Raw genomic sequence first — 22,855 nt, 5'->3', positions numbered from 1 at the left:
GGTTTTGTTTGTTTGTTTTTTTAAAGCAGTTAAATGTAAAGTAAAAATCTTCCTTTTCGTCTATATGAAATACTAAAAGGAAAAGTGGTTTTTATCATTCTGTTTTGAAACTCATACATCTAGATGAGTAAAATTTCGAGCAATCTCAGCATTATTTGAAGTTTACCAGTAATTTAGTTTAACCAAGAAACTACTTAAAGACAAATAGAATATTCTAACATTGTTTAGTATTGAAAGCCAGAATTCAGATGTAAAAGGCAATTCATAATATATTAAGTTGCCTACTCATAAGCCAAGAAATCACCACATTGAAACCATGTTATTTTCCTTATTAACAAAATCCTGACTTTGCGTTAGGTTAGTATTAAAGTATCTTTTCATAGGAAATAGGCTTCCTTGAGTGAATTATTATAGGCTATTTTTAACAGGGATTAACATGGCCAAAGAGTAACAAAAAAGTAGTAGAAGATAGTTCTTGCCTCCAAGAAGTTTACAATGTAGCTGGGGAAAGTATTCATACATGGAAAACAAGAAGCCATTCAAGATGGCATTTAATAAAGTGTCCAAATAAGGCATTTAGGGAGAGGAGAATAAATCTGGTAAACACATTTCACAACTGCAGCCATCCATGCTCTTCTCATTTACTCAGGAACAAGGTTTGGTTCACTCTGTGTGCTCTCTTTAAATTCTAGTTTTTTCCTCCAGAAAAATGGCAGCTAGACTGCCAGTGGGAGTCAGCGGTGCTCCTGCTGTCTGCTGGAGCCATCTGCTCATTAGCTGTATTTATAGTTTCTCGCAACAAGCCCATTGCAAGTCCTGACATTTTTTAAAAAATTAGTTTGAGCATTTTTAAAGAGAGAGGAATTTGTGATTATGCTATTTGTTTACTTTTTTGAAAATGTTCGGGTTTATTTTAAAAGGCCCAATTCAGAAAATTGATAGTGGCTCTGTAAGTTTGATTTATCAAATTCATGTTATCAAAGGATCCTTTTATTCCCTGTTGTACAGATGTTGCTTGCCTTTATTCCATTCTTATTCTTATAAAATTAAAATAGCCACATCAGTTGCAATATGTTTGAGAAATCATTAGAGCAAGGTATTGAAAAATAGGCCGTTTTTCTTTGCCCCTCCTACCCCCCGTGTTGTACCTCACTTCAGATACCTGGCGACCTTGTGTTCTCTTCTCCTCTACCCCCATCAAGGTTTGCTCTGCATTAATATAACAATATCAATATGTTACAGACTGTCATCTGATCAGGTAACACTAGGAACCTTTGGCAGTTTGGTTTTACTTGGGTTGATAATGGATGCTTTAAGACAAAAAGTTAGGGAAAAGATGTACAGACAGATGGAGAGTCCTTCATGATAACTGTGTATTACTGAGGCTTGTATGTACTACTGGGGCTTGGAGAAATAAAAAGAAGAGATATCAAGGAGTAGGGAGACATAGGTACCAATTCACAGTGTGCTTTGATTCCCTGAGAGCTGGCCTGATACAGCATTGGCCTCATGGAGCTGATACTCTGCAAGCAATTCAGAGGCTGCATTCACCGCTATCTGTGTGGTAGGTGCTCTGGAAGCATCTAGCAGGGACCTCAGTGAGTCTAGGGAGTCAGGCACATTTTACTGAGAAAGAGACAGAATCTGAAAGGTTGGGAGAGCTACGAGAAGTGAGGGGGGTACATTCCAGGCAGAGGGGCCTGATACAGAGAGGATGGGGCAGCTCTAGGTGGCAGAATCTGTGGATGGGAGAGGCAGGGCCAGATGGAAGAGGCATAGGAGCTGTGGCCTGGCCACAGGTTATGTGTAAGAGCAATGCCAAGCTCTTGTGAAGAATTTAAGCAAGAGAGAGAAAGATGACTCAAATTTTTGAAATTCCTCTGCTGCAGTATAGGGATGGGTTTGAAGGAAAGAATGGGTCACACACACTCCTTTAAGGCTTTCTGGCCCTGCTTTCCTTCCAGCCCTGTCTGTTGGTTTCACATGAAGCAATAACCAGCACACAATGGGAGGGTTTGCTGTAAGGAGCTGAAGTCCCAAGACTGCATTCTGAAGACAGAATGTCCAATTATAGCTCACTTCAAATTTATTAGCTTTACCCTAAAATACATGATTACATCATCATTTTTCCTTAAAAAGTTGACTTGGCTTCAGTCTTGCTTTTGTAGAAATGAATTTGAGCATGCATATAATGTGAATACCTTTTGTGATAAACACCATGCAGCCAGATATGTTCACTTTAAATACAATTTACTCTGCAATAAGATATTTGCTTCATATTGATTCAGCCAAAGTTTGGTGATTTCTGAGTGAGTCATATACTTTGCTTGCTAAAGATGAGAAAAAGGAATTAAAAGATTGCCATGTAGGATGCAAAGAAACTTTTTTCCTTTTGCAGTGGGAAGTGGGTGGAAAGGAAAAAGTCCATCTGGCATCAAGCAGCCCTAAATGTTGTTTTAAGATAACAAAAATAGAAGATTGCTGAAAATATCATAACAGAACATAACAGACTGTGGGCAAGTGTACAGTACATATTTTTCTAATAAATCATGTTAAATATCCATATTTTACTTAAAACATAACAATGTTCTTATTTGCTGTTACATAAAAATTTGTCTTTAATTTTTAAAAAATTTACTCCATTATTGAAGCAAAAAGAACTATTGTTTTGGTCTAAAGAAGTCAATGCTGTAGTACTTAGGTTTAGCTAGAATAAGTTTTTATATTTTAGGTTTTTTTTTTTTTTCCTTTTTCCAATATTTCCCTCCTGCATTAAAAAAATGGAGAAATAAGATATGGCATGTATGTTCACTTATCGTACATTTGTACATAATTAAGTGAACAAGGCTCAACAATTTTAACAAACCCTTGTAAATGTTCTCTTTGTTCAGGTTCCAGGAATGGCTGGGCTTGGTTGAGGCAAAGTGAGTCAGAATAAAGGATTAGGGGCTCCCAAGATCCAAGAAACACATAATGGGAGAGAATAATGGTGATAATAAGACAATTAAGATGTCGAGAAGTGGCTTGCGGGGAGGGCTTTGTAAGGAGGCTCAGGAGAGCTTAATGAGTCACAGGAGCATATCTGGGTGACCTCAAAGGTTGGGGAGGGGGTAGAATGTATCAAGGTAAAATTTTGTGCCATCAAAGAGGGGACAGAGTGGTACTTCATACGGATGATGCTTTAAACCTTCCGTGATCTCGCCTTGGCTAGGATTTATACAGGTGGAACAAGCTTTATGTGGATGCCCTTGTGAATAAAGAATTCCAATGATCCCTAAATGGTGCGATGCATAATAAAATCCCCAAATGAGTTTTATGGTTGATGAATGCTAACACTCTCCCCCTGCTCAGTGAACTTATTGTTATTACAAATTGGGGGATTGTCATGATGTGTAATTTTTCACAATCAATCTGAGTAGTCTGGAGTTTTCCTCTGAGAGTCATAGGCATTAGAAAGAATGGTAGGTACCATATGTCTTGATGCTTTGGGTAAGAAAAAATTTCTTTCAAAAAGCGGTACCCACTAAATAGGATTATAAGCAGTTTACTCTAAAGTGGGCAATAAATACTATATGACCATTAGTTCTGTTGGAAGTGCATTAGTCACAAGAAAATGTTAAGATTTTCTGTTGATAATATTCTTCTAGTAAAGTAGGTATCTTTTAGCCTCTGTAATCAGAAGCAAAAAATCATTTATAAAAATAGTAGTTATTGGAGATCCTTTAGGTTTCTTAGAAGATACCGTGATTCAATCTTTGTGCCTTTATCTCTTTGTGTTCCTGAAGTTATATTTTGTGGGGCCCTAAAGTGAGGCTAACCTGATTGTAATGACCTTTGCCCTAATAAAACACTACTTTTGAACTGCTCCTCCCCTACTTATTAGCAGTTACCCTATCAGAGAATTAGCAACTCAGGAAAGCACCCACAAACAATTTTGTCAGCAAAAAATAAATGGGATCGTTCAGTGTTTCTCATTAAACACTCACTGAGAAGCACATATCTAAAAATTATCTCAGTATTAAAACAACATTCAGGTATACCTCTTAAAAACATAGGGGAAAAGAGCATAATTGAAGCCATGGAGATAATACTGTCCCCTCTAATGATATATGTGACTGGAATTTTAAAAGATATAAGTGAGTAAAACTACAGGATATGAAATGAAAGGGCAGGAACACACACGGCCCAAGTTGGTGTTGATTTATACCCACGGATCTGAGATTAAGGGATAAGACAAGGAGGAGATGAGAGGAAGACTTTGAGCCTAGATGGGGCAGAATTCTGAGTAACTCTTAAAATCCAAGAGAAGAAACGTTGGAACAAAAGACCAAGCCAATTATTAATACATTCCGATTGTCTTTAAGGAATATACTTGAATGCCAGATGCTTGTGCACAGACACCTTTCATGACTTGTTGAACTATTAAATGCCATTTCTACTGTAATTTGGCAATCACTTCTGAGCTTTATCTCAATTTTAATGGATCCCATTTCCGCCATCCCAAGTCAATAAATTGAAAGTTCCTGTCCTTCGGTATTACTCATAATCTTGGCGTATAGAGGAGATCTGTGCAGACCTGAGAAAATGCACCACACCCTGGAAAAATACTTGTTAATAAAGAGCAGAGTGGCTCTAGGTGCATTGAACATCTGCAGCTGCTTATTCTTTCATGCCCCTCCCTCTGTGGTTCACCATCTTTGCGTCTTAGCTTACTTCCAACTTTCTGTTCCACTGCTGGCTAGTCCAGAACCTTTGGGGAACAATGTAGTGAAAGAGCATCTTGTTGGACCCATTTTGGCCCCAACGTACATTTCAAGACTGCTTTCATGCAGAACAGAGGTGTCTTTTCCTTCTGAGTGACAGAGGCAACCTGCAGACATCTCAGTCTGGGGGCCCCATGAAGAGGAGAGTTGGGTGGCACAGGCCTGAGGGAGGCCCAGAGGGAACTGAGTTATTCCTTAGCTGAACGTGGTGAGCCACAGCCACCGGGAAGTCATTCACTTCTGTTGTTGCACTAGGTGTTCAGATAGAGGCCAGCATCCCTTACGCTCAGCGCAGACACTCGGTTTCTTCACTGTTGGCGATGTCACTTCAGATTCCCTGCTTGAGCTCGCAGAGATGATTAGAAAGAGTCGTACCAGTGAAGAGGCCGACAGCCAAATAGCTGTTCAGCTTGCTGCCACCAGCGGTGGTCATTCAACAACACACAAAGTTGACTTTATTGAAGGCCTAAATGATGTTTAATGTCAGTACAACCTTCTCTTTTCTTACTTAGAGCAGACTTTTTAAAGATCTGGCTAAGATTAACTTGTTCTCACCTTCATGTACTGAGAAAAGCATTTGTTGAGCACCTATGAACTGGGCATCACATGAAATCAGATAGAGGCAGAAATTAGCAAGATGTAATTTGAGCCCCAAAGGTACCACCACGGAGTGAGGGGAAAGGATGAAAAAAACCAAGACAGCAGAGTGAGGATGGACAAAGAGCAGGTAGAAGAGGGGATCAGGAAGTACTTCCAGAAGGGAGAGAAAGATATACTTTGAATAAGCTATTTGTTTCCAGAAAATTATTTTCTCACGTTCCTGTAAGGCATTTGCTAAACATCATCGTTTTTGACTCCTGGCTTATGGCCACGTCTAGACACAAATCATAGATGGCAAAGATCATAAATCTCAAATCTGAAGGCAGCTACATATTGTTGGAATTTACTATTCATTCCCCCCTCCCATTTGCTAGCTACAAAATATATTTTTCGAAAAAAAAATTTAATATATTATACATGGTCCTTGACTTGTTTTATTGATTGAATTTGTTTTTGAAAACAAGCTTCGTCTGGAAGAGGTTTATAGGTGTTTAATGGTCCAGAACAAGGTACCAGCAACTTGTTAGAATTTATAGCACATTTCTGCTAAAGATTTTTGTTGTTTAAAGTTGTTCTACCATTGTAAAAGTAATATACACCTTTCATAGAGAATTTAGAAATAATAGCTACAAGAAAGAAAAGAAAAATTTAGTGATAACTAACCACTGTTCTCCCTCACTTTCTTGCATTCTGCTAATCTTTGCATTATGTGGTGTTGCTCATGTTTTCATAGCACACTTTACTTAGCCACCCTCCCATTTGGGGGCAAATATGTTTTCAAAATTTCGCTATTATAAATGATCTGAAATGCATAACTCTACAAAAATCTTTACCTACGTTTATATTCTTAAGGATAAATTCTAGCAGTGTAATTATTACTTATAAATATAAACTGTGTTAATCTCTTTTATGTTTTTGCTCAACTACTTTCCATAAAGCTTGTACTGGTGTTTACTTACATCAGCAATACATGAAATTATTTGTTTTGTAATCCCCTCACCCTCACCTTTACCCTCATTAAATACTATGGTTCTTAGTTGGAGAAATTAAGAATCTTTGTCAGGTAAATGGGGGAAGAGGAGGGGAAGGAAAATATTATCTTATATTTTCTTCAAATCTATATTTATTTTCTAATACAGTTAAATATTTACAGCTTAATCTGTTTATCTTTCTTCTGTAAATAATCCATTTTTCTTCTTTTCCCATTTTTCCATTGGATTTTTCTCATTGATTTGTATAAGTTCTTTGTGTATGAAGGATACAAAATTTTGTCATGTTTGTTGTATATAATTTTCCCCAGTTTCTTTCCTATTTATTTAGTTATTTTTATATACATGTGAGCAAAACTATTAATTCTTGTTTTTAATTTTAAAAATTTCCTTTAAAATTAGAAAGCCCTTCCCCATTCTCATGGTCAGATACTCAGTTTTATTTTATATTTTCCTATTTCTGCTGGAGTCGCACTTTTCACTTGGGTCTTTAATATAGCTGTGATTTATTTTTGTAATGTAAAAGTAAGATTTTTTGATTACCTATCACATGCATAATTTTTTTCAGTTAATTTACTGTTTTGTTACTAGCATTAAAAAAATCAGTTTTATTCTGGAAGAATTGAAATTCTGTGAACAATCTTCCTCCAAGTTAAATATGTTGAGTACCGATTTAATGAGTCACTTTACCTTTCTGAGCTTCAGTTTTCTCATCTATTATATTAGGACATTAGAGATCTAAGATTTCTTCTTGCTCTAAAATTCCTTTCTTAGCTAGAATATCATCCCCCCTCCCCCCAAAAAAATTCAGCAACATCCATATTTTGAGTATTCAACTCTTTTTGGCAAAATGTCACCATTTTATAATGGATAGCAATTGATTACTTAGGAAGCTTTGAGTAGCTCTTTATTCCTCCTAATTGAATATGCCTATCAATGCCAAGAATCATTCTGTTCTTTTGTGTTCTAAAAATACTCTAGTGCATAGAACTTCTAAAAATTTGCTGTGTGAAATGGTGTTGATACAGGACAGATGGCTGATGTAGCATATCCAGCTACAAGTGTCTGTGTTATCAGGGTATTAAAACCATATTTCAAATCAAGTCATTAAATATTTGGAATTGCTTTTCTGAGTTCAGAATGTCCTGAGGACGATCAAGATCTGGAATTCCCATGTCTTGACGAACTAAGAAAATGCTAGATATTATTGCCTTGAATTCATGGAAATACCAAGAAAGTGGCCTGGTTATTGATACTAGCTGGATTCATGAACTAACCACCACCCACAGCCTAGCTCCAAACCACCGTTTTTTTAAAAAGTACAAATTTTAATCTCTGATATATCTATCTCTCACATGAAGAATTTACTCTTTGAGGGCAGTCTCATGTTTTATTTGAACTTCTTTGATCCCCAGTGTCTAGCACTAGGCATTCGGTCAACATTTATGGAAGTGGAGCTAGTAGAGCAGGCAGCTGTGGGAGATTTGAAATGTTTCCCAAGTTCAGGCACTCAAATCAAATCTGTTAAAGTCCAAACCTGTGCCGGCTTTAGGATTCCAGTTCACTAGAGATTTAAAGTTTTAAATTAAAAGTTTTCTACAGTGGAGAATTAACCTGGAAATGGCAAGCAGGAAAGGCAGGGAAGTTCATCACCAATATCACTTTGTAACAGTAGACAAGCCTGTGGGAGAATCCATCCTTGGTAGAGCGTAGACACCAGTGTTCAGACTTTAAGTCCAGTTTGTGGAGCAAGACTCTTACCTATGCAGGTTTGTATGTGAGGATTTTGACCTTCTTCGGCATAGCAAGTGCACATTAATATTCAGGAAAAGAGAACTTTGGTTTTCCATTTACATTATCATTAAATTACTACTTCCGTTTCTTTCAGTTCATCCTTCTCTTTCCTCCACACCTATCCCCCACCTCGGAAAGGAGGCAGGAGAGATCTGTTACTGTGCAACCAAATTTATCGTTGTCTTATTCTAACCTTCTCGTATCCTTTTTACCTCCGTTTTTTTGTTTGTTTACTTGCTTGCCTGCCTCAAATCATTCTAGCAATATTTCATTGCATTTTAAATGCTCATAACCTATTTTTAGTACCAACTTTCCATTACTGTTCGATGCACCAAGTGACACATTGTCTTACCTTTTTCTGATCTTGTTTCAAACTGCGAAATCAAGTTTCTGAGATGGTTACTGCAGAGACTAAAGGCGTGCCTCCCTAAAAACACCAAGGAATGTACAAAACATGAAAAAACATGAGTGTTTACTTAAGATGCTTTGTATCTTCTCACCCCCATTCCATGTGATCTAGCAGTTGCTATGGTAACCAGGAATTTTTCATTCCATAACTTGCATAAATACTGAGGCTGCCCTTTTTGTTACTGCTTTGCCCTCTCTAAAGTTACACACACACACACACACACACACACACACACAAAAGTGTATCCTCATGCACACACATGCAAACGGCCATGTACATACAGACAAAGGAGATTTGGAAAGAGTTATGGAGTTCCCTGACTTGAAGCCTTTCCATTTTTTAAGTGCATTACTTTATACTTTCTTTACTTTTTAAGTTTGAGAATACTTCTGGATCTGTTCGGAGTTAAAAGAGTTCATTTTTTCAAATATTTTGTTTATGAATTAGTCTTCACTTAATCAGGAAGTATTATCAAACACCAGTGAGTTTCAGATAGTATAGGAGGAACTTGGGAGGAGAAGCCAATGCTACAAAAACTAGTCAAGGCTAGCTATAAGTGCTGCTCTGAAAATTGCTATTATCCTTTTGTTACTCAGATTTTAAAGTCCTCTATAAAACTGCTACTGTGAATTAGTCAAACCCCAGGTGACAAATATATCTGCAACTAGAATGCAGAAACTCTATTCATTATTCAGGCTAGGTTTTCATCCCATCTTTGGGCTGCTAGTGAGAAGTGTCGATAGTGATATTTTCCCTTTAGAAACTCTCTGTCTCTCTCTCTCTCTCACACACACACACACATACACACACACACACACAAATGATTTGAGAACTCTTAAAAACCAAAAAGTATTTCTGCATAACAGATTTATCATTTCTGTAAAACCTCCTAGGAAGCAAGATTTCAGATTTTTTTATTTGCCCTTTGGGAAAAAACCTCAGGTAAAATATATATTTTATATTTTGAAGGACATCGAGATGCACCAATAATAAGAGGTGGAAATAAGTGCTGTTCTCAGCACTAAGTCGTCTCAGTTTTGCAAATCCCAGCATGACGGACTCTCTGGGGAGCACATTGTGCAGAGTCTGTGGATGCTGTGGATTGATAGAGCTCACATGTTCCAAGAATTGACAGACGCAAAGTTTTTCTCCAGTGATTCTGCTCATTGGCAATTTTTTTCCTTTCTTCTTCTATGTGTTAGAAAATGCTTAAGGATCTAATTTAGATTTCTGAAGGCATCCTCATTTCTTCTGAAGTTCTTTCAGGTAGGCCTCTATTGGGTCATGTGTGCACACCATGTGGGGCCCTCAGTTGCCCTTTGACCTGAGCTGCTTGATTCCAGGGAAGCCAAGCCACTGCTGAAGAGCCCTGGCCCACAGCACAGGTGGTAGGTGGCTCAGAAAGTCTCAGTGACTTACCAGCTCAGCTGACTCTTCCATCTTCCCTTGGGCCTGCTAACCAGGGCAAATGGATCTAACTCACAGGTCTCAGCAGAACAAAATACCACCACATCTGGAACAGAGGAGCAGCAGAAAGCAGTGGAGCTCCAGCTGCCTCACCTCAGGTGACCACGGCTGGCATCGCACCTTGTTTGTTGCTGCTTGTGCTTTATCCTGTTTATAGTTGTCCTGCTGACAGTGAAGGGTACAGCTACTCTCTTGTAGATAATCAGGAATCCCACCCAAGACAAAGGGCTCAGAAGGCATTAACTAACTCTTGACATTTTATTTTAAAAAATGTAAACATCAAAGACAACTGAACTTTCTCATCTCCCTTCTTTTAGTTTTCGTTCTCTAGAGGTGTACACTTCTTTGTGAGTGAGGCTTTGAGTTGAAGGGTGAGGTGAGGGCCAGAGAGGAACAACCCAGCACTCCCATGAAAATGATCCATTTCATCCCCAGTCCTCCTCTAGCAGAAGGGCTCGGAACCTCCTTTCCTGCAGATTCAGTGAGCTTTGTAATTAATTCCGGTGATGTCCTCTGCCTCTCAAGGGTGCATACAGCACCATAGGGAGCGGTTTTCATTGTAAGTGAAAAAATTTGATTATTTGTGTGTTTCTTTAAATTTGGATGATAGTCACACAAACATATAAATGAACAAAATTATAGCAAGGCCCTGATACAATTCCCATTTTGTAACACTTTGGTGTTAACATACTTATATGGCATACGGTTGCAATAGTTTGTATGTTTGCAAACCCAATTATCGAGGGCTTTCTCTGTGTCCAGCAATCAATTAGATCTATAAGGTAGGGAATTATCTCATTTCACAGGCAAGAAAACTGATGCTCAGAGAGATCAAACAACTTTGTCATAGACCACCCAGATAGTAAGTGGCAAGTCAAGGATTTGAACCCAGGCAGATCTATTTTTGCTTTGGTGGATATCAGTTTAATTTGATTCAGGCTATAAGTTTTTCCAAGGGCTGCCATCATCTGAATTTAATTTTTATACTATTAAGAATTGGTTATTACCCATGAAATAGAGAGAAACGAACCATACCCCTGGCTTGAGGTTTGGTGGGAGGGATCTTGGTAAGGTGTGTGAATTGTTAAACAAATTAGATTTATCTAGCCATTGGTGACTAAATGGTAATCGGGGTGGGACTATGCTAAGTCTTTTGCATATGTTATCTTTTCTAATGTCTAAAAGGCCCCTGAGGGGTATGACAGCATTATATTTCAGATGACACTCTGTGGCTTGGGGAGTATATTTCCCCCCAGCAACACAGCTATTGGATGGTTGCCAGGATTTGGCTCTAGGTAAGACAAACCCTGTAACCCCCGTCCTCTATACAGTTTGAGGCCTCGTCTGCAGCTTTGATCCTGTCCATTCTTGGAGGACAGGCCCCTCCCTGGGTGAGAAGTGGCTCCAGAGACTCCAAAGTCAGAATCAAGCTTTATTTCTGTTGTGAGAGCTGTGCCCTCTGCCTAGACCTGGCTTTGGTGCTTCGGTTCCTAGCCACGGGGGTGTAGATCTTGTCCTTTTGTTCTGCAGACTTCTAGCTTGAACTTATCTTTTCTACCCTCGCCTATTCCCTGGACTTAGCTCCTCTGGAGCTGAACCTCTGCCTCTTGGCCTTTGCTGACCTTCCTGTCCTTGATTTTGGGTCATTCTGATTTCTAGTATCTATCTACTCATCCATCATCCACCAGGCCATTTGTTCATTCCACAGACACTGGTTCTGGGTGGGGGGATGAAACAGAACTGAACAGATTAGTTTAGTTTTCGAAATTAAACTTGCTGCTATTCTCAGGTAGCTAACATCAGAGTGGAACTGGCCCTTCTTCTACCCTCCATCCCGCTCCCAAATCTGGTCACCAACCGAGAATTTTATATTGGAACTAAAGGACTGCTGGGAAAGATTTACTAAAATTTAAGCTTTTGTGACCAAAAAAACCATTAACACCTGTGTGATTGAATAACTAAGGTCACCTGGGAAGTGTGGCGTGCGAAGCCAGCTGTGGGGGCTAAACTGCAGTAAACAGCGTAGGTACTAGGCAAGGAGTGTTAAGATAAGAAACCATGTAGGAATTGGATCAGGTCAAGTAGGGAAATGCTAATATACCCTACTCCAAATGTTTAGATCTTTTAGTTTTCCTGACAACAGGAGGAGGGGCTGCATGACCCACAGGATGTAGTCTGAATTAATGAAAAGTTAACACAAGCGTCTCTGGAAACTGAAATGTGACATGTGCTGGGTTGTCTCCGTTCATACTCTTCTCAGTTCTCACCTCTGCCCTGTGCTGGTGGGCAGTGAGTCCTGACCACTGTGGACGCATCACCCGGCACCTCTTGCCCTCCTGCTCTGAATGGGGTGCAGCCAGTGAGAGGGAGGAGATCAGAGGGCGGAAAGAGAGAGAGGTCGGGGAGTTTCTGCCACCTCTGTCGAGCTTCCTCCTGCAGTAGCCTCTCATTTATGTCTCCAGCTCCCAAAGGGATCAGTACTCAGCTTACCTCTCCTCGCCCCTTCCAGCCCAGGCATGATTAAGATCTTCCTCTTTGCTCATCTCTGGTTGTCTCACCATTCTTGCCTAGTTTTGCCAAACCTACCTACACACCTGTAAGTAGTCCCTTCATTAAACACTTTCAAAGCCCTAGCCGAGCGTGCCTCCCTTTCCTGCCAGTATCCAGAATGATCCCTCAAGCTAATACAACACATTGAAATATACTTGTGATGAAAAGACATTGACTTTATGTTTCAAGATACTACAATCCAGCCCCATCTCTTCTGCTCTATTGTGCAGTAGGTTCACTAGCTGAAGTTGGCCCCAAGATCAAATCCCTAGGCTTGCTCTAGTTTTAGGATTCTTAGACAACTTGTTTTATATGATGATAATTGTTAGAGGCAATAAGATTTAATACATACAGTTCTTCTCTAGCAGCCGGAAGCTTTCTTTCTAGTCATGTATACTGGTTGTTTGTGGGAGTTTGGGAAAGTTCCATAGTAAATTTATGTTTGTTTTCACACCTGTCAAAATCAGACTTAACCTAGATTTTGTAAATTTGAGGTGATGAATCCTATTAGTCCTATTTAGGCTTTCATTTGAGTTATTAATCTTTATTAGTGTTGGATTAAAACAAAAAGAATTAATTATCATTATTTAAATACTCTCCTTCTGCCAGAGTAGCCTGTACAAAGATGTATTTGTTAGGCCAGCACCTTTGCGGTTGGGTGAATCTGAACAGCTCACCTTGACACACATCTGCTTACTTAATCTTTCTCTTAATCGGTTATATCTTGCCAGCAGTATTCATTTGACCTTTTTTTTTCCTTAAAAGATCTGTTTACTTTTTTTCCACGAGAAAAAAGAATCATGAGATACAATGTCAGCAAATTCTGTGAAGGTTGTTCTCAAACAAAATTCTTTTTGGCTAGAGGAGTTTTGTTTTTTTTTTTCAGATAAGTATTCCAATTCTGCTGTACCCACATTTCTAGTACAAGAATAGATGTGGGCATTGGTGGTTTGGTCTGTAAGCTTTGTGTAAATTTCCATAGTACAAGATGGGAAGAGATATCTAACTGCTAAATCATGTGCCTTCCTCCTTTTCAGGAGAGCAAACACTTTGGGCCTCTGTGGAAGTGATAGAATCAGGACAGATAAATTTTGTTGAATCGAATCTCAGTGTTGGAAAGCATGCAGAGCCTAGCCCCTACCTCAGTCAAAAATCATCTTTACTTATTCTGTAATTTTATTTTATTTCAGAATATTACAGGGGTACAAATGTGTTGGATATATGAATTACCTTTGTACAGTTTGAGTCAAAGTTATAAGTGTGTCCATCACCCAGCTAGTGTGCATTGTACCCGTTAGGTATGAATTTGCCCATCCCCTTCTCTCCCCTCCCACCTGCTTGATTTCCATTGAATTTTGTTGCCATATGTACACATGAGTGTTGATCATTTAGTTCCAATTTAATAGTGAGTACATACGGTATTTGTTTTTCCATTCTTGAGATAATTCACTTAGGAGGATGTCTCCAGTTCCATCCAGGTTGTTACAAAAGGTTATTAGTTTGCCATTTTTTTAATGGCTGAGTAGAACTCCATGGTACACGTATACCACATTTTATTAATCCACTCATGTATTGATGGGGACTTGGGTTGTTTCCAGATCTTTGCAATTGTGCTGCTATAAACATTCGAGTGCAATGTCTTTTTTTTATAAAATGTCTTTTTTTCCTCTGAGTAAATACCCAGCAGTGGGATCTCTGGATCAAATGGTAGGTCTACTTTTAGTTCTTTGAGGTATCTCCATACTACTTTCCACGGAGGTTGAACTAGTTTGCAGCCCCACCAGCAGTGTGTGAGTATTCCCTTTCCCTCTGGGTCCACGCCAGCATACTTGTTCTATGATATTGTTACAGACTCTGCTCCAGCTTGAGAGAGCTGGTTCTGTCTTGTTAGTGCTTCCTTAATCTGAGCCCCAGTTGGCCTCCTTTATCTCGCCACCCACTAGTGGAAAGTCGTCTTTCTAGAACATCATGAGTAATTCCAGGGCTCCCTCTCCCACAAGGCAGCGTAGTTCAGAGAGTAGAAATAACCTACTACCATCATCCTCCTGAACTCTTCTTTCTTAGACAATCTGGCTCCCTGGCAGTCCCCCTGTGGCTCCTTGGTGCAGATTCCTGTGCACCATGCTCAGAAAACCCCTGTGTCCACAGGCTTATCTCTGCCCAGTTCTTTTTTTTGTTTTTTTCCATGTTCAGGTAAAATTCACATGACATAAAATGAATCATTTTAAAGTGTGCAATTCAGTTTCTGCTCAGTTCTTGAGCCCATCAGACCCAAGGCAGCTTATGCACTGGGAGCCCTACCTCCACCAGAGTCCCGGAATTGTATGGGTGTAGGTACGTAGGCGCCCACAAACCCCGACTTCCACTAAGTATAACCCCTGCCATCTTTAACTCTGTTCCTGCCTTGGTCCTTGCCTCAGTTCCGGTCAGTGCTTCATTTTCCCCCTTGAGCTCTGCTCGATCTGAGCTGGTTGAGCTATGGCCCTAACACCATGCGTGGCCCTGTCAACCCTCCTCTTCTCTTGGAATGCAATCCCTTGGAAGCTCTGAGCCTCACTGTGGCCCAGATAGCCCTGTCGCCTGACCCACCAGCAGACTGCCCTGCCCTGGCTATCAGCAGCAGGGTGAATCGGATCCCCTGTGATAGTTGCAATCTATAACACAGAGCATGGGCCATCTTAGGGGACATCTGTGGTTCCAGATAAGGGCACTGGATTTGAGCCTGTCTGGGTTCAGTCTCGGCTTCACCGTATCTCTGCTCCGTGATCTTTCTTGGTCAAGTTATTTCATCTCTCTGGGCTTCAGTATCTGTGAAATGGGGATTTTCATAGTATTTAACTCATAGGATCATTGTAATGATTAGGTGAGGTAACAGATGTTCAGCTCTTGGCTTTGCCTGCTATGCAGTAAACCTTGGTAAGTGGTAGTTGTTGTTGGAAGTTTATCTGCCTGGTCATGGCTCGTTCTTCCCCTGGAGCCCATTCCTGGAGGTCTGGTCACTGCATGTGATAGTTCTGTCTCATAGTTCTTGGGTTGTGGTTACCTCTACCACTGTGGAATGAAATTATATTAGCTATCAATGGTCCAGTAACTAATAATTGCCTGATGTTTTACACTTCACAAAATACTTATTATACATTCTCTTAAATAGTGTCCAAGGCCCAGTGCCGTCTCCCAGTGGTTGTAGCATGCACCATCCTCCCACCATCTAATCCTGGATTAGAACAGGCCATTCTGATCCAATATGTAGACCCTTGCCTGTCTTTGTCACTGTCTGGCTTGACACTCATGCCAGCTGTTCCCTCAGTACAGCCCTGTCTGTTGGAGTCCTCATCTGTACCTACGGTCAGGCCAGTGCTGTCCCCTACCAACAGAGGCCCATGGCACCTCCTTAGGAAGGCTCCTCTCGGCACAATGTTCCCTCTCTCAGAGCCTGCAGAATTCACCATGGAAAAAGTGTTCTTTGAGATTTCAGGTGTTGTTCTCCAAATCCCCACTTTAAAATTCACATTTCTCCATTCATCCTTTTGTTCATAAACTTATTCATTTAGTAAATGTTCATTGAGAGTCTATGAAGTGTCAAGACTTGGCTAATTTTTGGGAATTCAAAGTGGAAGAAGATAGGGTGCTCGCCTACAAGTGATCTTGTAGCCTAAGGGGAGACAGACAAGTGCATCAGTAAGTGCCCCTCAGAGTGCTGAGTTGGAAGGATGTAGGTGGGGCTGTGAGGTCACACCGAAGTGCCAACCATGTCAGACTGGAGGCCAGGGGGGCTTCCTGGAGGAGGCGATTCTTAAAGTGAACTTTGTGGGATGAATAAGAGTTAGGCCAAGAAGGTTGTGGCATGAAAAGCAGCATAAAAAGCTATTGGCTGTAAATGCCTTCCTATAAGTTAGCATCTTCAGTTACTGTGTTCACAAACTGGGGGGCAAACAGCATTGGAACTTGTGCTACTTGTGTGACTTCTTGATCGCCATGGCGTCGAGCTAGGTGATTTTTGGTGTTTGCCATCTGAAAGGTTCTCTGGTGCTGCCTGCTTCAGACAGGTTTGATTTTGGAGCAATAGGCCTCTTCGAGCCAACTCCTTTCCTTTGTAATGAAATGTCCAGGATGTAGTCTTCCCTTCTCTGTTCCCTTCCTCCTTGGTCACTCACACTTTAACACTTCTTTCCCCTCTTCTGACCTAAAGTGATCTCGATCTCACCATCACTCTTTCTTAGACGTATCATCTGTGTAAATTTCACAGTGTCAGGCAGGGTTTTTCCTTGGATCTTGATTTGCAGGATACAGTGCTCTCCTGGGCCTCCTGGCTCCTCTCGGTTTTGTTCTTTGTGGTCGCTCTATAAGCAGGTTCCCCATGACTCTGGTCTCTCTCCCCTTTGTCTCTTCCCCTCATTCTGTTTTTAGTTCCTCTAATCCCCGTATTCATAGTTCTGCCTCTTTCCTGCTCTCCCTTAAAATCTCGTTCACTGCCACAACTTAAATAATTCACACATTTGTCTCTATCCTTGACCTTTGTCCAGAGGCCTAATCCTTTATTTGCTTGCGATTGTGTGCTCAACACCTACAGCATTTCTTATTCGTGCTAAAGCATCAACGATCTGAAAGTAGATGCCTCAGTCTCACCAGAACCCATCTTCCATACGTTATTTTCCCATTTAAAGCCATTCCCATTCTCTCAGTCACCCATAGTTGTCTTTGACTGTTAAATTCCAGGGATGCTACTTTTGCACTGACTCTTGCATTTGGCCACACTGAGGGTTCTCATCTCGCTATGCTTACGTTGTCATGGAGCCTGTTAACTTGTCAGTTAAGAGCAGGCACTTGTCTCACTCATCTTCACTTGCCACTTGGTACCCAGCACAGTGCCTTACCCAGAGGAGGCCCTCACTCTTTGTTCAATGAATGACTGTCAGTTAAGTGTTTCGATGCTTTTCTTGCATTTCATGAACTATTTGTCATTGAACGTATTTGCCATCACTCATTCTCTTAATACTTTTATTCTTAACCAGGCAAACACTAGAATAAAATTTCACACACACAACTTCAACTATGGTATTTCTGCTCTTTTTCAGGAAGAGAAATTAGTGGAGGGTGCATGGGTCAGGAGTATTAAATTAACTCTCCTTCTTAAAAGCCAGATATAGTACATAGGCTTATGATGCTTTCATGGGAATTTTTGGTAACTTACATCTCCCTTTATACATTGATTTTTCTGCATTTTCTCTTCTTTATTTTTAACAGGTTTTCAACATGGAAACTATCACAGTGACATAAGATGCTATTGATAGTACATCAATGTGATTCAGCTATTCCCCTGCCCAGCAGAGTGTGGCTGCTGTGTGCACAGCCGTGTAATACATATTAGTTACACAGGCATTAGAGAAGCCCTTCCCATCCATATGTATGTGCGTGGCCTGTGGAAGTTAATAACGCCGTATATCACATGCACATAGAATGTAAAATGTACTCCAAAATGACAGCGGGCTCATATAAAATGAGTATTGGCACAGATTAAAAGAAACCAGGGAAAGATTTTTGTCCTTTCAAATATCAGATTTATTTGTCTGTTTCTGTGTGTCTCAGCATCCCAGACTCTCATTCTGCCTTTTTCCTTTTTATGGGGAGGGTCAATATATGCCCCTCTCTCCAGCCATCTTATTTCACTTTAGCCACATGGATAACAAAAGAACCCCTTTGGAGAAATGAAAGATAGCAATTACACATTGGTATTCATGTTACAGGAGTCACGCTGCCGTCCTCAGGGAGTTTAACAATGAATATCCAACATTAATTGCCACAGTAACTCTGAGTCTGACCTTGCTGAAATGTAATACATCAGTTTTACATAGTAAGATTATTTGCCACTGAAAGATTAAAAAAGAATGATCATGAAATTATATCTCTGTTTAGACTGACCAATATTTTTTGTTTTTAAGAAAATCCTGGAGGACTTAAATGACTAGGTTGCCATATCTTCTTAGGATTTTACACCAGGAGGTAAAATCTCAATTTTATCACTGATTTGATTGGCAATTATGGCAAGATTAGTGCCCTGCTTTTCTTATAAAAGGTGAATAAAATACATTGACATCCCTGATTGGTCTGTGGAACCAATTAATAAGGCACAGTGGATATGGTACTTTTTATCTATTAGGGGCGGGGATATCCTTCTCTTTTATGTTTGTTCCTAATTACAGGTAAGATTTTCTGTCAGCAGCACATGTTTCCCTTTTTAAAGAGGTGACATCATTTTGAAGATTTAACTTTTCTTTAATCTTTTGCTCCCATCATCAGAAATAGATAAAGCTCGATTTTCTTACATGCATCTTACAGTTCTTTTTTCCTGGGCTACCTCACACTTACTGGGTGTTGCACACTGGGGGAATTTCACACTAAACACTCTGGAGGTGTTTTCATCACTCAGAGTCGGAGCCACACTGCTGGGTCAGCAGCCAGCCATCCTCTGTGACAGAGCCACGTCAGCGGGCCACACTCGCTCTGGGCTGTGGAAGCTGTGTGTGCAGAAATGAATGATGGTTCAGCCGTCTCTGCTTTCTACAGAGAGGCTGAGGTGAAGAAAGGGCACTCACCCGTGACATCCGAATTTCAGCCTAGATGAGATTCTAACTACAGTAGAGCCATTTTTGCTTGTGTTCTGGCAAAAACAAGTACATGATAAATTTGCAGGCCATCTCAAGTCTGAAAAAAAAAATTGAGCTGAATGATCAATGGGTAGTTTTTTGCCTACCTTTTAAAACAAGGCTGTGAAGTAAATAAATATGATGTGTGTCAACTACAACTACTGCATATGGCTTACTCATTGTTTTAATGCTTAAATAATGCAGGTTTTATATGATTTTCCCGTTTTAATACAATGTTTAATAAACATTCACCAGGTGAAAGAGACTATAGCACACATTCAATTAGTATGTTGTGCTTTTTGAAACTTTGAACTTTGTATTCTCTAATACAAATTGTTTAGGTAGTTTTAAGAGTAAACTCTGAAATCCCACCTCCACTTTTTTTTTTTTTCCTGTTTCCTTTAAAGTACTTATGTCTCTCCAATGCTTTATGTTTCAGTAAAACTTGAGCCTGGATATCCTACTATTAGAGGGCGATTTTTGACCAGACTCTTAATTTATTTTGACTCTTTAAAGAAATGATGCTAAAGCAACTCTAGAAAATGCAGCTTTCGTTAGCTCGTTTCTTTTCTTTTTAATTCTCTCTCCCTTTTTCCTTCTCTCATCCGTCACTCCCCTCCACAATTAAAGCAGGATGATGAAGTGGCGACTGTTCAAGTGAAGGAGCAAGACCAGAGCGTGCTGGTGCTGAAGAGAGTGCAGTGCTGTGGCCCAGCCCCCACAGCTGGGAGCCCGGAGAGCCATTGCAGGTGAGAGTTTCCCTGCAGCCACAGAGGCACGCGCTCCCGTCTCCTTCTCCCTGCCTTCCCTTCTCGCTCGCTCTCTGCCTCCTCTGCCCTCCCTCCCTCTCTTTTCTCTCCGCCTCTCCAGCGTTCTAGCTGACTGCAGAGCTCTTAGCAGCCAGATGGACTCAGTTCCTAGTGGAAGGACCGGGATGGCAAGATCTTTTAGCATTTAAGGGGATGCCTTTGTTAGTAACGGCTCACAATGGGCAGCTCCCGGCTGAGGGTCTTTGACCCTCATTTAGAGAGGAAAGATCCCGCGGCACTCTCAGACCGAGAGCTGCCCTTGCCTACCTTCGATGTGCCTTATTTCAAATACATCGACGAGGAGGATGATGATGAATGGAGCAGCCGCTCGCAGTCTTCCACCGAGGATGACTCAGTGGACTCTCTGCTCTCTGACAGATACGTGGTAGTGTCCGGGACTCCGGAGAAGATTTTGGAGCACCTTCTGAATGACTTGCACCTGGAAGAAGTCCAGGACAAAGAAACAGGTAAGGTACAGAGTGTCTCTCCTGCTTTCAGACTCGCGGCTGCCGATGCCCTTGTCCTATCCTCAGGGGCACAGCTCCCACTGTTAGCTGAAACCAGGGTGGGGTGAAACAGCATATGCTTTGTGTGCCTTGTCCTTTGCCTTGTACCATTTTGTTTAAATCCAGTAAATGGACACATGTAGTTCCCAAGCAGCTGCCTGGGAAGTAGCTGTACAAAGAAGATGATATGAAGGCAGATGTTCTTGATTCCCTGGCAATTTTTACCAAATCTCACCTAAAGGCAGTTGGCAAGAGGCCAACATTCACTAGCCCATGTTCAATGGAAAGAAATACAGGGGAGGAGGGTTAGCAGGCATTCACCTGGCATGTGGGAAGTGCTGAGCTGGGGGGAGTAGCCTCCCTGCCCAAATGTCAACAATTAATGCAACTACTCAGCAGCTACATGTTTAGCAGCAACTTCTGCCTTTTTCCAAGTAGTTTACAAACTGCTGGCCCAGAGCAAGCCCTGGGGTGCAGAATATGATACTCATAGCTTTTCAGGTCAGAAATTGTAATTCACTGATGCCTTATCGACCAGACTTCTTGTCCTTTTAATTTAATCTGAGAGCAAAATACCCATTTAGCTTTTTCATCCATGCACTTTTGGAAACACTACTATTCCATTTACAAAATGACTTATCTATAACTTCCTTTATCACAGAAGGGAGAGTACTTGCTTCTCTTAACCAGAATTTGTAATTTGTTCCAGCCTGAAGCAATTATCCCAATGAATAGGCCTCTGGCTATAGCCTGAATTTTGCAACTTGCTTCCTTGACTAAAGTGCACTTTTTGCTGCTACTGTAGCACCTGTGATACCCACAGTTTCCTTAGGTTTTTACCATGCAGAAGGGATTGTGAAATGACAGCTTAGGTGGGAACAAGAGTTTCCTTGCGTCCCAGGAGTTTTGACTCAACATAAGTGACCTCTGGGTCTATAGTGTGCATTTATAAAGGGACAATAAGAGAAACAAGGATGTGTGAAATATGTAAATTAATAAAAAACTGTAGCAAAATGACCAAATCATGTATCTTGCAGTAGTGTTATTGTTTGATCTTAAAATTTAAGTAGAGACCTTATTTTGTATGTGTTTGAAGAAAAAAATCAAGTTGTCATTTATACACACAAAAAATAAGCTAAAAGGAAAACATATTCTTGTGGCATTTGCTGGGTTGATTTCATATATCTACAGATTAATATTTTGTGCATTTGAGCACTACTCCCATATTCTGTTTCATTAAATATCATCATCATGGAAGTGGGCATAATTTTCCACGTACTGATTACCAGACTGCTTTTACACAGGTGATTCGGACTAGAATACAAGCAAGTTGTCTATCATAGAGAGGACACTTTAAATGTGGTAGAAGTTTGGAAGAGTTGAATGCTTGCTTTTTCTTCATAACACCACAATTCTATTCTGTAAATGCAAGAGTTTGTGTCTAGATCATATTAATAAGCATAGAAATTGTTAGAGCCTAACTAGGCCTAGCTTGATTTCTTTTGTCTTTCTTTCTAATTGTCATTAGTCTGTGTTCTCTTTCCTTCTGAGAAAAGTAGCCTAGGTGCTCACTAAGAAGTTCCCACTACTTAACACCGGGAATGATAAATCACCCTTATTACTGTTACTAATGCCAGAAGTTACCTCCTGTTGGGGAATAGTGATGTGCATGGTGTATAGTGACTTATTCCTATTTTCTTCTCAATCATACCAACCTAAGCAGGGCAGAAGGGATGCAGCCTCACCTGATTTCTGCTCATTTGCTTAGAGTTTGCAGGGAGGACACACATGAAACTTCAGAGTTTTGCAGAGACATTTGATGGAAAAAAATGGTAACAACTTTTCCTCCTTTCGAAAGAGAATTTTATGAAAATGAAAAAGTCAATTTGGGAAAAATGTGATGTGTATATAAAAGAGATGCCTAAGTAGAAGTCACATGTAGCTCTTTGAAACTTCAAGTCCAGCACTTGGAGAAAACAGTAGAAAAGCCACCATGTGGTTTTTGTTGATAAAATTAAAAGAAATATAATAAATATAAAACAAAATAAATTTTGTATGCAAATTGAAGAAAAGTGGTTATTAATTGTTTGAATACTAAAGGAATCAGATATATAAAGTAGTGCGTCCCTTTATCTTGGTCCGGTCGGCAGCCCTCAGTATCAAAGGCCTGTGTGTGCAGGAGCCCAGTAGAGTTGCATAAACCATATGGAGGACAGATGGGGGAGAATGAGACGGGGCTGCAATAAAAGTACACAGCAGCATTTTATGTTCTTGAGCACCGTGTTAGGGAGGTGGAGCCATCTGGGGCTGGGTGGAGCCATATG

The 22,855-nt window shown here is 40.4% G+C and overlaps 1 protein-coding gene across 1 annotated transcript in view; it reads left to right on the top strand.

Moving 5' to 3' along the window:
- RAPGEF5 (Rap guanine nucleotide exchange factor (GEF) 5) overlaps positions 1–22,855 on the top strand; it is a 188,073-nt gene that overhangs the window by 100,009 nt on the left and 65,209 nt on the right. Inside the window, exons 7-8 of the mRNA XM_012659442.1 lie at positions 19,847–19,965; positions 20,404–20,492. Coding sequence (XP_012514896.1) covers positions 19,847–19,965; positions 20,404–20,492 — 208 coding nt within the window. The remainder of the gene's footprint in view (positions 1–19,846; positions 19,966–20,403; positions 20,493–22,855) is intronic.

The sequence above is a fragment of the Propithecus coquereli genome, unplaced genomic scaffold, assembly GCF_000956105.1.
Source record: "Propithecus coquereli isolate 6110/MARCELLA unplaced genomic scaffold, Pcoq_1.0 Scaffold61, whole genome shotgun sequence".
Classification (NCBI taxonomy): domain Eukaryota; kingdom Metazoa; phylum Chordata; class Mammalia; order Primates; family Indriidae; genus Propithecus; species Propithecus coquereli.
This window is presented reverse-complemented; position numbering and strand designations above follow the sequence as displayed.